Raw genomic sequence first — 17,370 nt, 5'->3', positions numbered from 1 at the left:
GCTCATATACAACAGACAACTGAAGTAGGTTCCATATTTGGAAGCTATGGTGAAAGGGAAAAGCCAGCTCCCAAAAGCTGTCCCCTGATCTCCATACCTGGCTGCCCACATTCACTCATAACACCCCCCTACACACACATAAATTTTACCCTTCCAAAACTTAAGAAATTCATAATTTAATTTTAAAATAAAAAATGTTTCCAAATTAATTCTACAAGCAGAAAAGTAAAACTGAAACTAGTCATTCATCATTAATATCTAATTATATTAACATCTATATTAATTTTCACTAAGCAAAAACTGCAGCTACTTCAAAAAGTATGCAACTGCATTAATGATGCAACCAACTTATGTTAAAAATAAGAAAATTCTTTAAAAGCTTAGAAATGTAATATTTTACTTCTTCCTTTCTAGTCCACTAGAATGACATTATTAATAGCAGCACAAATGATTATGTTCATTATTAAACATGTAAAGTTCATGTCGGGAAAAACACCAAGAAAGTTAGTATAGATCTATTTTATTATGAAAGAACCCTTTAGTAAATATTCAGATAAGTAAAAAAGTAGGTAGAATTTTTTAATCCTCACTGGAAATTCTTTAAGAAATATATAATATATATGGCTTACACATGATGATTATTTGAAGAGTAACAAACCAATATTAGTCTGGAAATATGCATCTTCACAGTTAAGACCAACAGATTTTATGTTGAAAACTACTGAGACTGCAAGTTTAAAATAAGTCATTAAATGCTTAGTATCCAAGAAGAAAAATATAATTGAAAGATAAAGCTAGAAGCTAATAAATAAAAATTCAAAAGGCTTTAAATTTTTTTCATTGGTTAATTTGTTGATAGAACAATTACAGGCATTTATCTAACTGAATTTCCATGCAAAGAATACTTAGGTGATAGTAGAACAAACACTTCCTGTTACTATAAGATTTCTTTTACTATGTGTTTCTTCATTTTATTAAAAAGAAAAAAGAAAAAAAATCATTCCCAGATACAAAAGAATGAGAACAGAGATTTGAAAAAAGGCACCAAAGATTTAATACTTTCAGACTCAGAAACTTACTAAGAAAGTTTTAGTTCTTAAAGTATCTGGCTTTTGATAAGAGAAGAAAAATAACAGTGGTTATTTTTCAGAATTCAAGTAAACAGTGAAACTCTTGCTTAATTATCATTAAGAATTTAGAGAATTTAGTATTTTTGAAGTATTCATGGAGCCACCTTTATTGTGAAATAACAAACAAAAAAACGTGAGCCCAGCGAGAAGTCATTTGCTGAAAGCAAGCCTGGAGACCTGAGTTTGATCCCCAGAATACATATAAGGTATAAGAAGGTTGTCCTCTGACCTCCAAACACAACCACAGCACAAGCTCCCAAGTCCTAATAAATAATTTTAAAAAATTTAAGCCTGGACTACTGTGAAGGAAATTCAGGAACAGAAGAGTTATGTTGAATAACCTATAACCAGGAAAAGTCCATAGAAGAGTTGCTCTAGTCTACATAACGGTGCACAGTGTGAAAAGAAAGAAAGAAAGGAGGAGGAAAGCTCCTACAAATTGTAGCTAATGGGAATACATCAGACAACATGAAAGGCCCACTCTACAAATACACTTATAAGACCTTTTCAGATGTGGGCTTAATAGTAACACACTGATTAACAAAATTGAATAATGCTAAGTATTTTATACAAAATAATTCAGAAAAGGAAATGTACAAGACAAAAAGTTCAGCTGTGTTTAGAGGTATTATGGTTGATACTGCACATATCTAAAACTTTCAAAAATAAATTCTTGAAATGGTACAGTGCAAACATCAGGTAGAGATGATGCCTGTATTATCAAGGTATCTTATTGAAGAGCATGTATTCTTACCAATCAATTAAAACATAAAAACTATAACAGCCATTTTATAAATATTACTTCAATGAATGTATTACTTAAAAGACATTAACACAATCACTTGTTTAACCATAAAAAAAATTCAAGAATCAGAAAGTATACTATTAAATACTACAAAATCTAAAAACTTCTGAATGCACACCATCTAACATACTAATGAAATCATTTGATTAAGCAGTCTTCTACTTACATTTTCCATGTAGTTTGGTTTAAAGCCCTCCTGCTGTCTCCTCAACTCCTCCTGCTCTCTGTGTCGAATCATCTCTTCTTCACGACGACGATGCTCCTCCTCATGTCTGCAAACATTTTTTAAAATTTCAGCACTATGACATTTGAGCCATTGGAGAAAAAGTAATTTGAATAAATTCTGAAAATTACATTATGTATGCCAAGTTTGTGACTAAGGACATCCTAGATTTCACCTTCTAGTTTGTTACAAGCCTCCAAATCAAGAACAACTAAAAATCAGAGTCACAACATGTACCTATGCTTCTATCAATAAACTCCAGCCAACTTGGTGGCAAAGCTCTGTGATCTCATCAGTGGACCACTGAGACACAGGATCACAGGACTGAGTCTAACATGGACTAGCATGGAGTTGTCTGAACTAGATCAAGGACAAGAGATGTAGCTCAGTGATAGAAGACTGGCCTAGCATGGACAAAGAATGAATTGAGAGGGGTTCAATCTAATCCAACACTAGGAAAGGATAAAAGAGAGGAGAAAAAAAAAGTCTGTATCTATAACCTACATAGCAAAATTCACAGACATTCACAGATGGGAACAAGGGAAACAATGAGAATAAATGGGAAGCAAAAAGGATAACGTGGTTAAATATGGACAAATTATACTACACACAGGTGAAAACGTCATAATGAATTGTTATATATAATTAATATATGCTAATAAACTTTTAAATAAGGAAACTATAAGAACATTACCACAAAGAACTGACATAAAAATTCAATTATGCATAGGGGGCATTATAAATTCTTTTTTCTCTGTGTTCATCAGCCCACTAAGGAAACTCCCTGGAATAGTCAATACAAAACTGCAAATCAGTCATTTTCTGTCTATGGATAGTTTGAGGCCACAGAAACAAAGCAGTTGAACTACACACCAAGACCTAACATAGTCGCTATTTTGTGCCTTTCAAGAAATATTTATGACAGGCAGCAGAGGCACACACCTTTAATCCCAGCACTTGGGAGGCAGAGGCAGGTGGGTCTATCTAAAGTCAAGTCCAAGTTCCAGGACAGCCAGGGCTGTTACACAGAGAAACCTAGTCTGGGGGAAAAAAAAAAAAAAAAAGGGAAGGAGGAAAGGAGGGAGAGGAGGAGGGAGGGAGGGAGGGAGGGAGGGAGGGAGGGAGGGAGGGAGGGAGGGAGGGAAGATTTGCTATGTCTATAGAGATGACTCAGCAGTTAAGAGCATCAGCTGCTCTTACAGAAGACCAAATTCAGTTCCCAATACCTACATGGCAGCTCACAACCATTTGTAACTCCAGTTCCAGAGGATCCTTCTGACCTCCAAGGGGCACCAGGAATACATGTGGCTCACGTATATACATACAGGCAAAATACTAAGACACATAAAATTATACACACAGGGGCTGGAGAGATGGCTCAGCGGTTAAGAGCATTGCCTGGTTTTCCAAAGGTCCTGAGTTCAATTCCCAGCAACCACATGGTGGCTCACAACCATCTGTAATGAGGTCTGGTGCCTTCTTCTGGCCTGCAGGCATATACGCAGACAAAATATTGTATACTAAATAAATAAACAAACAAACAAATAAATAATTTATGCACACGCATACACACCCCAAACAGGATTTATTTATGTAGCCATGGCTGTCCTTGCACTTGCTCTGTAGTTCAGATAAAGATTCACCAGCCTCTGCCTACTGAATGTTGGCACCACAACCACCACTCAGCTAAAAAATATTTTTTGAAAGAAAAACGTTTACTGACACTTTCTAAAAGAAAGTAAAGTTCACTATTTTGTATGTGTATAATATTAAAATAATAAACTACAAAATGATTAAGAAAATAAACAGATGATAATACTAAAGTAATATTCTCTCATGGTATTGGCATTAAATCAAGTCAAATTGAAATATTTGTCACACACACAAACAAGAAAAATACTACTTTAAGGCAGGCAGTAGTGGTGCATGCCTTTAATTCCAGCACTTGGGAGGCAGAGACAGGCAGATCTCTGAGTTAAAGGCCAGCCTGGACTACAGAGTGAGTTCCAGGACAGGCTCCAAAGCTACAGAGAAACTCTGTCTTTAAAAAAAAATGGTAATTTAAGTAGTGGATTAAGCAGTAAAAATACAGTGACACAAGTCATTAATCTAAGCACTCAGGAGACAGTGGCAGGCGTCTCTCTCTAAATTCAAGGCCAGCCTGATCTACAAATCAAGTTCTAGGCCAGCCAGGACTACTTAGTGAGAACCTTTTCCCAGAAAAGTGAAATACATGTTCCTATAGTATATTACCAATTTTTATAGTACTCTTTTAAATCACCTTTCTATATTAAGAATCTCAGCAAAATTCTCAAAATGCAACATACTACTGTATGGTTTATATACAATTTTACCACAAAAAAAGCATGTTTACTAAAGTATTTCTTCCACTACCAGAAGGAAAACTCAGGAATTCATAGCAAATTTCTGGGGCTGGAAAGATGGCTCAGCAGTTAAGAGCATTTCCTGATTTCGCAAAAGATATGAGTTCAGTCCTCAGCATCCACATGAAATAGAACACAACTGCCTGTACCTCCATCTCAAGGAAATCTAATGTCCTCTTCTGACCTCACCAGTCACTCATATCCATATTCATATCGCTCTTTCCCTCCACATCTACACACACATCTACACACACACACACACACACACACTCACGCTCACACACAGAAGAACAAGAGGAGGAGGAGGAAGCCGAAGAAGAAGAGGAGGAGGAAGAGGAGGAAGAGAAAGGAGGAAAGCTAGGTAGGCTGGTGCAAACCTGTAATCCCAGCACTCAATAGAGAGAGGAAGGTTTCAAGAGTTAAGAGAATAGCCTGGGATACATAGTAACCTCAAAGCTAGCCTGGATTCAAAGCTAGACCTTGACAACAAAGCAAGCAAGCTATAGTAACAAAGTCAGACAAATGGGTTATCGACTTCCACAGACATTATTAACATACTAAGTTTTAACTTCAGTTTGACAGGATAGTACTATAGTTAAAGAGCTTGTTATTCAAAAACAAAGACTCCAAATTCTAATCTGCAGAACTAAGGAAAAACTGAACAAGATGGCATGAGTCTATAATCCTAGTGCTCCTACAGTAACATGAGAGGCATCCCCAATAACAACAAAAGAGATTCAGTCCTAAAAAAAAAAAAAAAAAAGATGGAAGGTATGGATAGACACTCACGATTGTCCTCTGACCTCCACAGACACACCACGGCTGGAGAGAAGTGTCATCAGCTAAGAGCACACTGACTGCTCTTTCAGAGGTCCTGAGTTCAATTCCCAGCACCCACACAGCAGCTCATAACCATCTGCAACTGTAGTCCCATGGGATCTGATGCCCTCTTCTAGTGTGCAGACATACACACAGATGAAACACCCATATACATAAATACATAAGTAAAATCTTTTTTATAAAAAAGTACACTGACACATATCTATCTCCCTACTCATACACCCAAACACACAAATTTCACATTCATATACTGTGAAAAAATACTTTTTTAAGGTTTTATTTTGTTTTGCATTCTTTATTTTATTTTTCTAGTCTGGGTTTCTCTGTGTAGTCCTGGCTATCATGGAACTCTTCTTTGTAGACCAGGCTGGCCTCAAACTCAGAGATCTGCCTGCCTCTGCCTCCCAAGTACTGCACTTTTAGGACAGGGTTTTGGCTATTCAGCTAGACTGTCCACACACTCATGACACAGTAGCCTCAGTTTCCTGAGTACTGCAATTACAGGCAGGAGCCATATGCCCCACTTAAAATTTCCCATATTAAAAGACTGTAAGAACCAAAGGCAGGGACAGTCTCTGTGCATTCAAGGCCAGCCTGCTCTGCATAGTGAGTTCCAGGATAGTCAAGGGTACAACAGAGAAACCCTGACTCAAAAGTGCCAAAGACAACAGGAGCCAGGGTATTTTAATACCATTTTTTTCTAATTTTAAAACGTCAAGGCCAAGGAGCCAAAGAAATGGCTTAGTGGGTCAGATTAAAATTACTTATCACCAAGTCCTTGCAAGGCTGAAAACCTAAGGTTCAATTCCCATAACACACACAACGGTGGAAGGAAAGACCCAGCCTTAGAAAGCTATCCTCTAACAGCCACAAGACACATGTTGACACACCTATACAACTTCCTACCTAGCCATCCACCCCCTTTCTTTGGAACAATTTTTTTTTAATTCAAAGCTAGGGATGATAGTGCATACTATAATCACAGCACTCAGGAGAATCAGGCAGGGGGACTGAAACAAGCCTAGGTTCACAGCAAGGCAGTCTAAAAAAAAAAAAAACAATGAAGAAAAATATAGTAAAATATGACTTGCATTCCTTGTGAAATCTGGAGTGGCACCCCATAATCAAACACATGAATTTTCTACAGTAAAATAAATATTTACACCCATTGAAAAGAACAAAGGTATCACATAGTTACATGAGCTCAGGTCACTCCTTGCCACAAAGCTCGTATCAGACTCTGCCAAAAATGATGTAAGGGGTTGGAGAGACAGCTCAGGCTGCTATTCCAGAGAACCTTGGTCTGATTTCCAGCACCTACATCTGTAATTCCAATTTCAGTGGATGCAAATGCCCTTTTCTGGCCTCCTTGAGCAAAGGGCATGTATGTGATGCACAGACATAAATACATAAATGTAAAGATTTTTAAAATAAATAAACAAAGGATATATTTTAAAAGTTTGGTTTGGAAGCTGATAATGTGGTATACCTAGAGTTAGCAGAGTGCTCGTCTAGCATGTATGAAACCCTGAGTTTGGTGCCCAGCACTTTATAAAACCCACGTCTGCATAATCAAGTTTGGTGGCACATGCCTTTAATCCCAGCACTCATGAGAAGGCAAAGGCAGGCAGATCTCTGTGATTATCTATACTGCAAATTCCAAGGTAGCCAAGGGATACTACATAGTGAGACATTTCAAAATATTAAAAAATAGAAACAAAATAAGTGTTGATGTGATGGCTCAACCGATAAAGTGCCTATTTTACCAAGTATGAGGACCTGAGGTCAGATCTCCAACACTCTCAAAAAAGATAGACACACTGGTGTACATCTGTAGCCAACAGTGAGGGAAGGTGCATGTGGAGAACAGAGGATGAATAACATCAGGTGTCTTTCTTCCTTACTATCTCTCAATTCTTTTTGCTGAGAGGCAGGGACTCTTGATTAATACAGAATTCATTTACTCAGACAGCATAGCCAACTTGCCACACTGATTTAGTTAATGCCTTGTTTCCACTTTTGGCATTACAGGCATTTCCCCCCTGGGATTACAGGAAAGCTGCTAAACCTGGGCTGCTTTAGTAGGTACTGGGGATGCAAATGGAGTTCCTCAGGCCTGCACAGCAAGTACTAAGCCATCTCCCCAAATAGAAATCATCATCACATCCCTTTCTTTCTCTTTTTTGGTTTTTTTTTTTTTTTGAAACAGGGCTTCCCTGTGTAACCCTGGCTGTCCTCCAACTCAAAGTTCAAAGAGGTCCACCTGCCTCCTTATGCCTCCTGAATGCTGGGATTAAAGGTGTGCCCCACCACTACTAGGTAGTATAAATTTCATAATTTATTTCTTTTGTCCACTACCTTATACCAACACTGAAACAATTTTTCATTCTAATGCTGTTAAATTTATAGAAAAGTTACAAAAGCAGACTTTATCCAACCTTGCATTACAAATAACCACCAAGCAATTGTGAATGAACACAGAAACAATGTTAAAAACACATTTTTGTTTCTCAATTTGATTTCACTATTTTATTTACATATTTGCGTGTGTGCATGCACACATAATATGCCACCGTGTACACAGGAAGTCAGAGGACAAGTGTCGGGGCCCGTGTGGGTCCAACACAGATTCCCTAATTGGACTGGAATGGAGTCGCAAGGAATCAATCCAACACAGCTTACACGGTCATCATGGAAGGGTCAGATCTCTCTCCAAAGATCTCTCGTTTATTCTTCAAACACCTTATATATCATCAAATCAATTGAGCGGGAGCACATTAGGCTGTCTCCTAGGCAACCAGGTGCCTGGGCTCAGGTCACATCCGCATCTACCTATATGCTAGCAGTCAGGTAGGCCATGAATTAGCATCTCTATAAGATATCCTCCAAATTACAAAGGGAGGAAGCACCAAACCTCTTAACTCTTAAGTCATCAGCTTTAGCCAACATCTCTTCTCAGGTAATTATAACAAAAGAAACTAGGAGCAGCACATCCTGGCTATTGTTAAAGAGAGACAGCTTGTTTGCAGAGTTACTTGATCAGCTCAGATCAGGCTAATGGCCCATACAGAAATATGGGCCTACAGACAAGTTACAGAATAGTCCTTATCTTCCCTCAGGTGGGCTCCAATGATTAGAGGTCTTTCACTGCCTTTAGCCATCATGACACAAAGTAAATAAATAAAATCCTTGATTCAACTTTCACCAAAGTGCCCATCTACAGCTTCCTTATGTTTTAGGCCTTAATAGGAATTCCATACTACATTTGGTTATTCTCTCTTTTTCACATTTATGTATTGGGGGTGGGGTACATATGTGCCACATCTTACAAATCAAAGTCAGGACAACCTGTGAGAGCTGGTTCTTTCCACCAAATGGTTTCCAGAGTTTAAACTCAACTCACCAGGCTTAGCAAGGTCCTTTACTGCTAAAATATCTTAGGAGTTTAATTATTTCTCTCCAATCTCTTACAGTTCAGTCTCTTTTATGAAGAGACTTGCCCCCTTTTATGAAGATCAAGGAAAATATTACTAGGAATTTGGAAAACAGGGCAAAGAAGCTATAAATCTCTTCAGTTGCTAGGAAAAAGGAAACAGAGAAAGGGAAGACATATTGCCATGTTTTTTAGTTTGAGAGCAGTGAGCATCCTCAATAGAGGAAGGCAGGCAGCTGAACAGTGGGAAATCAGAAGCATGGTGGGAAAGGGTATAAGTAGATCCTCAGAAAAATAAAAAGGAAAAGATGTCAGGGAAGCATAACTAGTATTCAAGTACTCAAAGAAAAACAGATAGAAAACAAAATTTACTCAGAAAAGCCAGGCAGGGAGGGACTAGAGAGATGGCTTGGCAGAAAGTTACTGCTCTTGCAGAAAACCAGAACTAGATCCCCAGAACCCATGATGGCAGTTCACAATTGAAACTCCAGCTTCAGGGACCTGATGCCCCATTCTAGCTTCTGTGGGAACCCACATGCACTGGGATTACACATGCACACACATAGAGACACCTGCACATAAATAAAAGTCTGAAAAGAAATGAAGCAGGCAGACTGCAATGATACATGATGAAAACTTGCAAAAGATTGCATTATTTACTTACTATTTATTTATTTTTGAGACTTTCTCTCATTCAAGTTACCCTCAATTTCACAGTACTCTTGCTACCTCAAGTAACTATTTGTTATTTGAGTGTTGAAATTACAAACATGTGCCATCATGGCTGGCTTGAAATGATTGTACGATTGATTTTGTTTTGTCGATTTTTTTAAACTTTGTATTTGCTTCTGTGTATGTACATCACAGTCCATATATGAGGTAAGAAGCTGTCCTTCCACCTTGTTGGGACAGGCTCTCTCAGTTTTGCCTTCCTACTATATCCTCCAGATTACTGCATGTCCCAAAAGTCTCTATTCTACAGTGCCTGCCTTCCATCTGGATATAAAAATGCAGGGATTACAGATGTCTGCCACCTTAACTAGCTTTCCATCTGGGTTCAAGGATCCAATTCAGGTGGTTAGGTTTGCACATCAAGTGTTTTTGACCCACTAAGAAACCTCCCTAGCTCTTTCTTCACTAGGTGTGCTTTTTTTTTGTTAAATATTTATTTATTTATTTATTTATTATGTATTCAATAGTCTATCTGTGTGTATGCCTGCAGGCCAGAAGAGGGCACCAGACCTTATTACATATGGTTGTGAGCCACCATGTGGTTGCTGGGAATTGAACTCAGGACCTTTGGAAGAGCAGGCAATGCTCTTAACCACTGAGCTATCTCTCCAGCCCCTTCACTAGGTGTTTTAAGACAGAATTTCTCAGTGTAGCTTTAGAGCTTGTTCTGGTACTCTCTCTGTAGGCCAGGCCAGCCTCGAACTCATAGAAATTCACTTGTCTCTGCCTTCCAAGTGCTGGGCTTAAAGGCATGTGCCACCACTGCCTGGTCTCAAGTTTGTTTTGTTTTAAGATTTATTTACTTTGAAAAAAGAAAAAAGGCTGGATGGTAATGGCACACACCTATAATCCCAGCACCTAGGAGGCAAAGGTATGTGAATCTCCACGAAGTTGAGGCCAGCCTTGTCTACAGGGAGTTCCAGGAGAGCCAAGGCTACACAGAGAAACCTGTCTGATAGGGGAAAAAAAAAAAAAAGATTTATTAATTTAGTCAGGTGTGGTGACACATTTTTAATCCCAGCACTTGGGAAGCAGAGGCAAATTTCTGCGTGCAAGGCCAGCCTGGACTACCGAATGAGGCCAACACAGCCAGGGCTACACAAAGACAAAAACAAAAACAAAGGTTTATTTATTACCTTATTGTGTATGAGTGTTTGCTTGCCTATATGTTTGTATGTGTACATGTACAGATACATGTGCATGCATGCACTTGTATGTGTACATGTACAGATACATGTGCATGCATGCAGAGGCCAAAGGAGGGCATCAGATACTTTGGAACTAGAGTTACAAAGAATTCTGAGCCACCATGTGAGAGCCAGGAGTTGATCCCAGAATCTCTGTGGAAGTATGACATGGTTCCTAACCATTGAATCACCTCTGCAGCCAGTGTTGGCTTCTTTTTAAAAAAAAACTGAAGGCCATTGAGTCTCTTCGGGATATACAAGTGCTTGCCCCTATGAGCTGGAGACCCCAGTTTAATCCCTGGACCTCAGAAAATAGAAAAGACTCCAATAATTTACCTACTTAACTCTACAAGATCACCATGGCAAGTGCACACAAACACATTATACATACACACACGGGGGGGGGGGGTAATTTTAAAGAGAATTTATTATTTTGTAGACAATCCTTTAATTTGCACTCGTCTAGCTTTTTTCCTGACAAGAAAGGGGTTATGCATGGCAAGAATATCTGAGAAGATATCATATGCTATATCCTTACTGAGAAATATCAACAAGTGCATGATATGAAGTGTCTCATTGGGATAATGAAAAATTCTGACATTTAGTCACAGTGCTGTCTACTAAGAATCTCTACTTTGAATTTACTCTTTTTCCACTTAACCTTAATACAAAAATTTAAGATTTGTTTTTAATTGTGTATGTAAACGTCTATGCATGAATATGTGAGTGCAGATGTCCATGAAGGCCAGAGCATTTTGTTCTTCTCCAAAGTTAGACAGTATAAGTTGCTTGACATGGGTGCTGGGAGCAATTAAGAGCACTGGCTACTCTTCCAGAAAACCATTCCCAACACCAACAAGGCAATACAACCATTTGTAATACAGTCCCAAAGAGTTTGGTTCCCTCTTCTTCAATCTGACGGCACTCCAAGCACGCTATCATACATAAACATGTAAGCAAAACACCCATACACATTACATAAATAAAATTAAAAATAGTAAAAAAAAAAAAACTTTAAGGAGAGCAGTACATGCTCTTTACCACTAAGCCATCTCTCCAACAATAATATACAATTAAAATATTTTTTAAAAAACATGTATCTGTGCACTGTGTGCATGCAGTGCCTGAGGAGGCCAGAAGGGGGAACTGTATAACTAGAGTTAGAGAAAGTTGGTAACTGCCTTTTTAAGTGTCTGAATGGAACCTGGGTCCTCTGAAAGACCAGCGCATACTTTTAATCTCCGAGCCAACTCTCCAGCATCCACCATATAAACTGTTAATGATGTCAGTTTTATTTGTATTAACACTATGCAAAAGTCCTGTTGTTCAAGTCCACTTTCACATTCATCAGTAAATCTTATCTTCTAGGTATGGTAAGGCACACCTGGACTGCCAATCATAAGGAAACTGAAATAAGAGGACCCCCATGGAATACATAGTGAAACAAAAAAGAAAAATTGTCTTTTCTATAATTATTACTATACGCTTATCAGTGATTTATCACCTTTACTTTTTAATTTGACACATGAAATTCTACTGCAAAGAGCTGCTTTTTTCCTGTTATGTATTTAACTGTCCGATACTTTTAGCAGTATGGAACTTATATAAATTTTGTTCTATGGTTTAAAAGCTAATGATCTCATTCTCTGTTTCTCTGTCTCAACCTCTCTACCTTTCTCCCTTCTTTTGGTTAAACTGTTGGCCAAGAGAAGCTGTCATGTTGGTTTCCAGGTTCTTCTGAGATAATCTACCCTTGTTAAAGTCCCCTTGTAAGTAGGTACTTCCTTACTATTAATACAATTTCTTCAAAAACCATGGCTTGTTTGATTAGGGAAAATCACTTACAAGGATCTGAAAAGTAGGTGTGCTCACTGTTGCTGACATCACTGCTTCTGGGGTCGTTTAGTGGATAGCGCTATGAAAACATTAGTTTAATCACATACTTGTACATCTGAGTTTACCTATTAATATTAAAACCCTCTGATCTCACAGTAGTGATTCTAATATAACATACACCATTCATCTTGTCTTTCTTCATTCTCCAACAGTGATAACCTGGGTCTCATACTACAGTTCCTAAACTGTTCAGAATGCTGGATGTGGAAGCACACACCTATGATCCCAGCAGTTGAAAAAAGGAAAGACAGCCTGTAGCATAGAGACCAGTACACATTCAAAAGTGCATGCTGCCCCCAATACAAACACAAACACCTATACCCTTAAAACTAGATTACACAATAAGAGGCTACTAAGAACAAGAAAAAACAAGGAGTTGGGCAGTGGTGGTGCACACCTTTAATCCCAGCACTTGTGAGACAGAGGCCAGCCTGGTCTACAAAAGCTAATTCCAGGACAGGTTCTGATTTCAGGGAAACCCTGTTTTGAAGAGAAAAAAAAAAAAAAAAAACTAGATTATGGAATAAATGTATGGCTTTCCCTGCATGCATGTGTGTGTAACTATTTTTTCTTTTAGAAGCAGTTTTGTGTGTGTTTTCTTTTTTGTTTTTGTTTTTCGAGGTTCGTAAGAAAATTGAGCGGTAGATTGTATTCCCAAATACTTCCTTCCATACCGAAATCCACAACAACCTACTGTCAACATTCCCATGAATGACACATTTGTTAAAATCTGTTAACCTCAATAACACATTAACATTCAGAGTTCAATGTTTCTGTTAGGGTTCAGTTTTGGTATGCATGTTGTAGGTTCAAAGAAAGAAAAAAGGTAGGATTATACAAAGCAGTTTTATTGCCCTACAAATCTGAGTTCCTGAAGAGATGACTCAGAGGTTAAGAGCACTTGCTAAAGCCAGGAGGTGGTGGCGCCTGTCATTAATCCCAGCACTCAGAAGCAGAAAGAGGTGAACCTCTTGAGTTGGAGGCCAGTTTGATCTACAAAGCTAGTTCTAAGACAACTTGGGCTGTTATGCAGAGACGCCCTGTCTTGAGAATCAATCAATAGAGCGCCTGCTGCTTTTGTGGAAGACCTGGGTTCAAAGAACCCACGTGAAGGCTTACAACCACCTGTAACTCCAGTTCTGGGAATCTGATGCCTGTTTCTGACTTCCACAGCATACATACAGGTACTCTCATCACATGAAAATAATCTTTAAAATAATTTTCCACATCATCATCACCTCCATTCTCTAACCTTAAACACTGGTCTTCCCATCTCCTTAGCTTGCTATTTCTATAGTAATTGGAGTCATACAATATCTCCTCTTTTTAGATTGTAAATAGTAGATTCTTCTACTTAAAAATAAAGATGTAAGGGGTCTGGAGAGATGGCTCAGTGGTTAAGAGCACTGGTTGCTTTTCCAGAGGTACTGAGTTCAATTCCCAGCAACCACATGGTAGCTCACCACCACCTGTAATGCGATCTGGTGTCCCCTTCTGGAGTGCAGACAAAATACTATTTATACATAATAAATTTAAGAAAAAAAAAAAAGCATGTACAATGCCTTACATGTCTTCCCCTGGCTTGATAGTTCATTCCTCTACAGCGCATGACAAATATCCTATTGTCTAAAAATTTCAGCTTACCAAGTCCATTCTTTTTCAAGGCCAACTGCAGCTACATACTAACTTCAAGACCAGTTTAGGCTACATTTGAAACCAGTCTGAACTACAAGAGACCTTGTTTCAAACCCAAACAAAATAACAAAAGATTATTTAGGTCCCAAACCACGTTTTTCCTTTCTTTTCTTTTTCTTTCTTTTTTTTTTTTTTTTAAGATTTACTTATGTGTTGTATAGGCAGTGTTCTGTCTGCGTGTATGGCTGCAGGCCAGAAAAGTGAAAAGTGCACCAGATCTTATTACAGATGGTTGTGAGCCACCAAGTGGTTGCTGGGAATTGAACTCAGGACCTTTGGAAGAGCAGTCAGTACTCTTAACCACAAAGCCATCTCTTCAGGACCCTCAAATCACTTTTTTTTTTTTTTTAATTTTCGAGACAGGGTTTCTCCATAGCTTTTGGTTCCTGTCCTGGAACTAGCTCTTGTAGTCCAGGCTGGCCTCGAACTCACAGAGATCCGCCTGCCTCTGCCTCCCAAGTGCTGGGATTAAAGGCGTGCGACACCACCGCCCGGCTCTCAAATCACTTTTCAATGTGACTATGTTATTCATCTCTATCAGACTCATGTGTTAAATTTTATGTAGCAATTAGGATTTTCTCTTCCACACTCTATTTGGTTTTGATTAGTTGTCTTCCTTCCTGGAGTGGGAAGGAGTGGTGGCAGTTATCTATAGGATTCATTACTATACAAAAGTCTAGCTGACAAATTGGGATAAAAGAGAAAGCTGGATTTAAATAAGGTTTTAAATTTGGGAAGAAGCTTCCTTTTGAGAAACTGAGAAGATCTAGACCGGTTTCCATGAAAACAAAAAACTGTTTACATAAAAAGAAACCATGAGTGTCCTTTTCCTGATGAGCTCTCAAACTGTGAGGTACACTGAAAGTATAAGAGTAGCTCTCAACCAGGCGATGATATTTTGTCGGCATGTGTGTCTGTGTGAGGGCACAGAATCCCCTGGACTGCACTTACAGACAGTTTTGAGTGCTGGGAATTAAACCTCAGTCCTCTGCAAAAGCAAATAGTGTTCTTTTTTCTTTTAATTTATTTATTATGTATACAGTATTCTCAGTATTCTGCCTGCATGTATAACTGCAGGCCAGAAGAGGGCACCAGATCTCATTACAGAAGGTTGTGAGCCATGTGGTTGCTGGGAATTGAACTCAGGACCTTTGGAAGAGCAGGCAGTGTTCTTAACCGCTGAGCCATCTCTCCTACCCCTTACTACTTTTATATGAAAAAAATTCAAATTTTTTCATCTATTATAGCTTTGTTTAAAACGTTAACTTATGCTAGGCGGTGGTGGTACATGTCTTTAATCCCAGCACTTGGGAGGCAGAGGCAGAGGATCTCAGTAAGGAGGAATTCAGTGAGTTAGAGGCCAGCCTGGTCTACAAAGTGAATTCCAGGACAGTCAGGACTGTTCCACAGAGAAACCCTGTCTTGAAAAAACAAAACAAAAAAAAAAAAAAAAATTAACATATGATTTTTGAAACTTTGAAGACTAAGTGATTTTTAATGCCCATGCCGCTGAGCAGAGGATGTAGCTCAGTTGGTAAAGTGTCTATCTACCACACAAGAGCCCAGGCACTGCATAAACTGAACACAGTAGCATGAACCTAAACTTTTTTTTTTTTTTTTGGTGTCCTGAACTTCCTTTGTAGACCAGGCTGGCCTTGAACTCACTGAGATCCACCTGCTTCTATAGCTCCGAAGAGTTAGGATTGAAAGGGTGTGCCTCCATCGCCCATTGGGAAAATAAGGCTCGATGTTCTAGACTTTGAGGCCAACCTGGTAGACAATAGCAGTGACAAGCCAACTCAGGTTACACAGTGAAAACCTATTTCAAAACAAAACTAAAGCAAAATAGCAATCTAAATGTATCTATCTCTGGAAAAAGTCTGGCAAATCACTGAACATTCTTACAATTAATTACATGCAATACTTAACCTCAAAATCTGTGCAAAGAGTGCCCTTTACCAGCAAAAGAAACACAATTCTAATTTCCCACGTGTGGATGAAAAAAAAGGTTTCTTCAGTATTTTTACTATTTTCACAACTTACAAAGGAGAAGAGAATTTTATCAATAAAACATACAACGAAATACATCTATGTTAGGTATTAATTTACCTCAGTTGTATTTGCTTCCGTTTTTGCAATTCTTGGTTTCTGAGTTCTTCTAAGCGTCTGAGTTCTTCTTGACGTCTCATTAGATCTAAAAAAAATATTACTACATATTAGAATTTTTTAACCTTCCTTTTCTGAGTTTTCACATCCAAGCGTGGAATGTCTATTACTGGAGCACATAAGAGCTAAGAAAATACTGGTTCTACTGCTTTCTATTTTGTTTCAAAGATTTATTTTATATGTATGAATAGTTTGCCTCCAAGTTTGCATGGCTGGTATCCAAGGATGCCAGAAGAGGACATTAGATCCCCTAGAACTGGAGTTACAGACAGCTGTAGATACTAGGAATCAAACCTGGGTCCTCTGGAAAAGTAGTCAGTGCTCTTAATTGCTGAGACATCTCCCTAGCTATCTCTTTTTTATTTTAATCCTAATTTTTTGTGGGTTATTTTAAAAGATAGGGTCAATCTATTCACAGGAGTCATCTAAGACCATGGGAAAACAAATATTTACAACATAATTCATAAGAGTAGCAAAATTAATTATAAATTAGCGTAGAAATAATTTTATGGTTGAGGGTCACCACAGCATGAAGAACTGCATTAAAGAATAACAGCATTAAGAAAGTTGAGAATAACTGCCCTAGAACAAACTAGAACTATGTAACCCAAGGTGGTTTCAAACTCACTACAATCCACCTTCCCTAAACTTCAAAAGTGCTGGGATTATATACATGAGCAACGACAGCTGTTTTTTTTTTTAAATAATGCTTTGATAAATTATGTAGTCTTGGTTGACCTCACACTTGGAATCCTCCCAACTCCTTGCAGAGTTCTGCCATTGGTTACAGGTACACAATACCATATGCAACTTCTATGCCACTTTAAAGAAATCAATAAAGGATAAATATCAGACAGTCAACAATGATCATAAAGTGAT

The 17,370-nt window shown here is 38.3% G+C and overlaps 1 protein-coding gene across 1 annotated transcript in view; it reads right to left on the bottom strand.

The window, feature by feature from the left end:
* The window catches only part of Pspc1 (paraspeckle component 1), a 60,645-nt gene that overhangs the window by 26,713 nt on the left and 16,562 nt on the right, over positions 1–17,370 (bottom strand). The window contains exons 5-6 of the mRNA XM_050129145.1: positions 16,435–16,519; positions 2,102–2,207 (exon numbers count right to left, since the gene is read on the bottom strand). Of these exons, the coding sequence (XP_049985102.1) occupies positions 2,102–2,207; positions 16,435–16,519 (191 nt within the window). The remainder of the gene's footprint in view (positions 1–2,101; positions 2,208–16,434; positions 16,520–17,370) is intronic.

The sequence above is a fragment of the Alexandromys fortis genome, unplaced genomic scaffold, assembly GCF_014885135.2.
Source record: "Alexandromys fortis isolate MF-2015 unplaced genomic scaffold, M_Fortis_MF-2015_v1.1 scaffold_308, whole genome shotgun sequence".
Classification (NCBI taxonomy): Eukaryota; Metazoa; Chordata; class Mammalia; order Rodentia; family Cricetidae; genus Alexandromys; species Alexandromys fortis.
Note: the sequence above shows the minus strand (reverse complement) of the source record. Positions and strands in the feature narration are given on the sequence as shown.